General features: G+C 37.3%; 1 protein-coding gene across 1 annotated transcript; it reads left to right on the top strand.

Annotated features, from left to right (window-relative positions):
• Positions 1 to 37: 37 nt before the first annotated feature.
• LOC107580077 (probable ubiquitin carboxyl-terminal hydrolase FAF-X) lies at positions 38 to 1,958 on the top strand. Its single transcript, XM_016265824.1, has 3 exons — positions 38 to 270; positions 900 to 1,007; positions 1,797 to 1,958. Exons 1-3 carry the CDS (start codon positions 40 to 42, stop codon positions 1,941 to 1,943), a joined length of 486 nt encoding a protein of 161 aa, XP_016121310.1. The 5' UTR covers positions 38 to 39; the 3' UTR covers positions 1,944 to 1,958.
• The last annotated feature ends 448 nt before the right edge of the window (positions 1,959 to 2,406 follow it).

Genomic DNA, 2,406 nt, shown 5'->3' with positions numbered 1-2,406 from the left:
GGTTTTTTTTTTTTTTTTAAATGCATGTAAAAACTGATTATGGTTTACGTTTTCCAGAGTAATGGAGATTTAAAAAGGAAGTGGACCTGGGCAGTGGAGTGGCTTGGTGACGAGCTGGAACGGAGACCATACACTGGCAATACCCAGTACACGTATAACAACTGGTCCCCTCCTGTCCAGAGCAATGAGACTTCTAATGGATACTTCCTGGAGCGCTCCCACAGTGCCCGTATGACTTTAGCCAAGGCCTGTGAGTTGTGTCCAGAAGAGGTAAGTGATGGCTCATGCCACCCCTCATTGTCTGCAACATTAGTGGCAGTATGTTTAGTTTGAAGTCTAATCATACATGTGTGCTTCTGCCCATTAGAGACTTTTTAATAATTACATTTGTATTTAAATTTCTGCATGGTTGCCTTAAGAACCCCTTTCAGTAAATACTGGTGTAATGTAGAGAAACACTTTATTCAAACTTTTTTGAAATCAGCACTGAAATCTCACACTATGACTGTATAATGATGGGCAGGCACATATCAAACGTTTAACTATTGGAAAGCAATTTTGAAGAGGTTTAAAAGAATCTTTTCTAATCTCGAAATGTTTTGTGCTAAATAGCCACGTTTAACTATAGATAGGGCTTTGAGTTTTCGACTTATTTCCAGGTTTTAATTTTTATAACGCAAAGCAGTTACAAATGTTGATATTTGCATAAGTTTGTTTCATTACATTTACACTTGATTTCATGCCATGTGTTTTTTAAAGCCATTTTATTGATTTGCAGAAATAAGGCACTTTCTTTATCTAGTTTAATTGGTAGCAAATTTCCACATGTTAAATGTATGCAGCCATAAATGCATAATTTGTTGAAACGGTGTGCAATATTAACTGCCATTTCAAAATAGTGTCACTTAACGAAGCACGAGGTGGCATCTGAAGATGACGCTGGCCGGAACCCGTCCTCGACACAGCAACTTTTGCCAGGGGAAGTGCCAGGCCAACAACAGCACACCGTAAGGCTCGTATGGCCCGGCCACACTGGTGCCATCTTGTGTAACTTTTTGGTGTTCATCTTCCACCTCCCTCAAAATCAACTGTTATTTCGTCCTCATCTCAATGTGTCCAAACTGTTTTTCTGCGCAACTACAAGTCTTAATGTGGTAGCTAAGTGATCGAAAACTCTAAGCCTTGGCTATAGTGCACTGATGAGTTAATTGTGTATGGTGGTGTTTTTCTTTCTCTTTTGTTTGAGTCTGATTTTATTTTGGGAATGGAAGATATTCTGGTCATCTGATCTGAAAACAACCTGCACTTCTAAGACGCTTTTGTGACTGTGCAAATTTGGATGTGGTGTTAGTTTTATATTCTATTCTGATTAACTTTCTCTGAGGAAGAACACCGTGTTCAGGAGAATGTGTTTAGTGTTATAGTCATGCCACTGTCTAATCAGTTCATCCATGGGCAAATTCCTGTCAGTCATCAGAAGCTTCCTTAAGTTCAAAAAACAATTAAATCAATTTAAAGTGTAAGTGTTTCGTTTGTGTTGTCCATTTATAGTGTTCCCTCATCTGTCATTGGATTTCACTAAGTCCCCCTAACAATTTGCCTTGTTCGTCAAACCAATAAAGCCTTGAACTTTCCCATTTTATTGAATTCACATGTTTTATATCGTGAGGAGCTCTTTATAGAGGACATTATTCACCAATATCCTTGTTAGTATGAAGCCAACGGTTTTACATTTCATTCTATTGTATGTAGATATTTTATATCCACTGCTCAACACTTTGTGATTGTTGTTTTAGGAGCCTGATGAGCAGGAGGCCCTTGATGAGCAGGACACTTCTCCTCCAGAGGACACTGCTCTGTACCCTCACTCTCCAGGCACAAAGTTTCAACAGGTACTGAGCTTCAGTCACTCAAACCTCATGCTACTCTTAGACCTCTCTTAAACCATATCCTGTATTTGTGAAAAGACCATTCCAAAGACTTGAATACACTTTCTTCACTGCAAACCAATGTAGTGGTTGTACTGGGACCTTGCAGATTTGAGAAAGTTTGTTGTTGGAGTTTAGTATTAGATGGCTAAAGATTTTGGTCCATTAGATGCTTTTGGAAAAAGTATCTTATACTGATGGCTGCATTTATTTGATCAAATACAGCAGAAATATTATAATTTAAAGTAACTACAATTTAACTTTTGATCAATTGAATGCATCTTTGCTGAATAAATTATTTTTCAAGAATGAAAGCTTGAGCATGCGTTTTGTTTGGATTCATTTGTATTTTACTTGGCTTTCACTGACTAATGGCTTTCATGTTTATCCCAGTTTGGGAGTGTTTGTGCTTTTTGATCGTTGAATGTGTAAATGGTGGTTTTTTTTTTTTTTTTTTTTATTTTTTTTTTTTTTTTTT

This window comes from Sinocyclocheilus grahami, unplaced genomic scaffold, assembly GCF_001515645.1.
Source record: "Sinocyclocheilus grahami isolate Dianchi unplaced genomic scaffold, SAMN03320097.WGS_v1.1 scaffold24311.1, whole genome shotgun sequence".
Taxonomy (NCBI): Eukaryota; Metazoa; Chordata; class Actinopteri; order Cypriniformes; family Cyprinidae; genus Sinocyclocheilus; species Sinocyclocheilus grahami.
The sequence above is the reverse complement of the archived record's forward strand: the minus strand, read 5'-3'. Positions and strand labels throughout refer to the sequence as shown.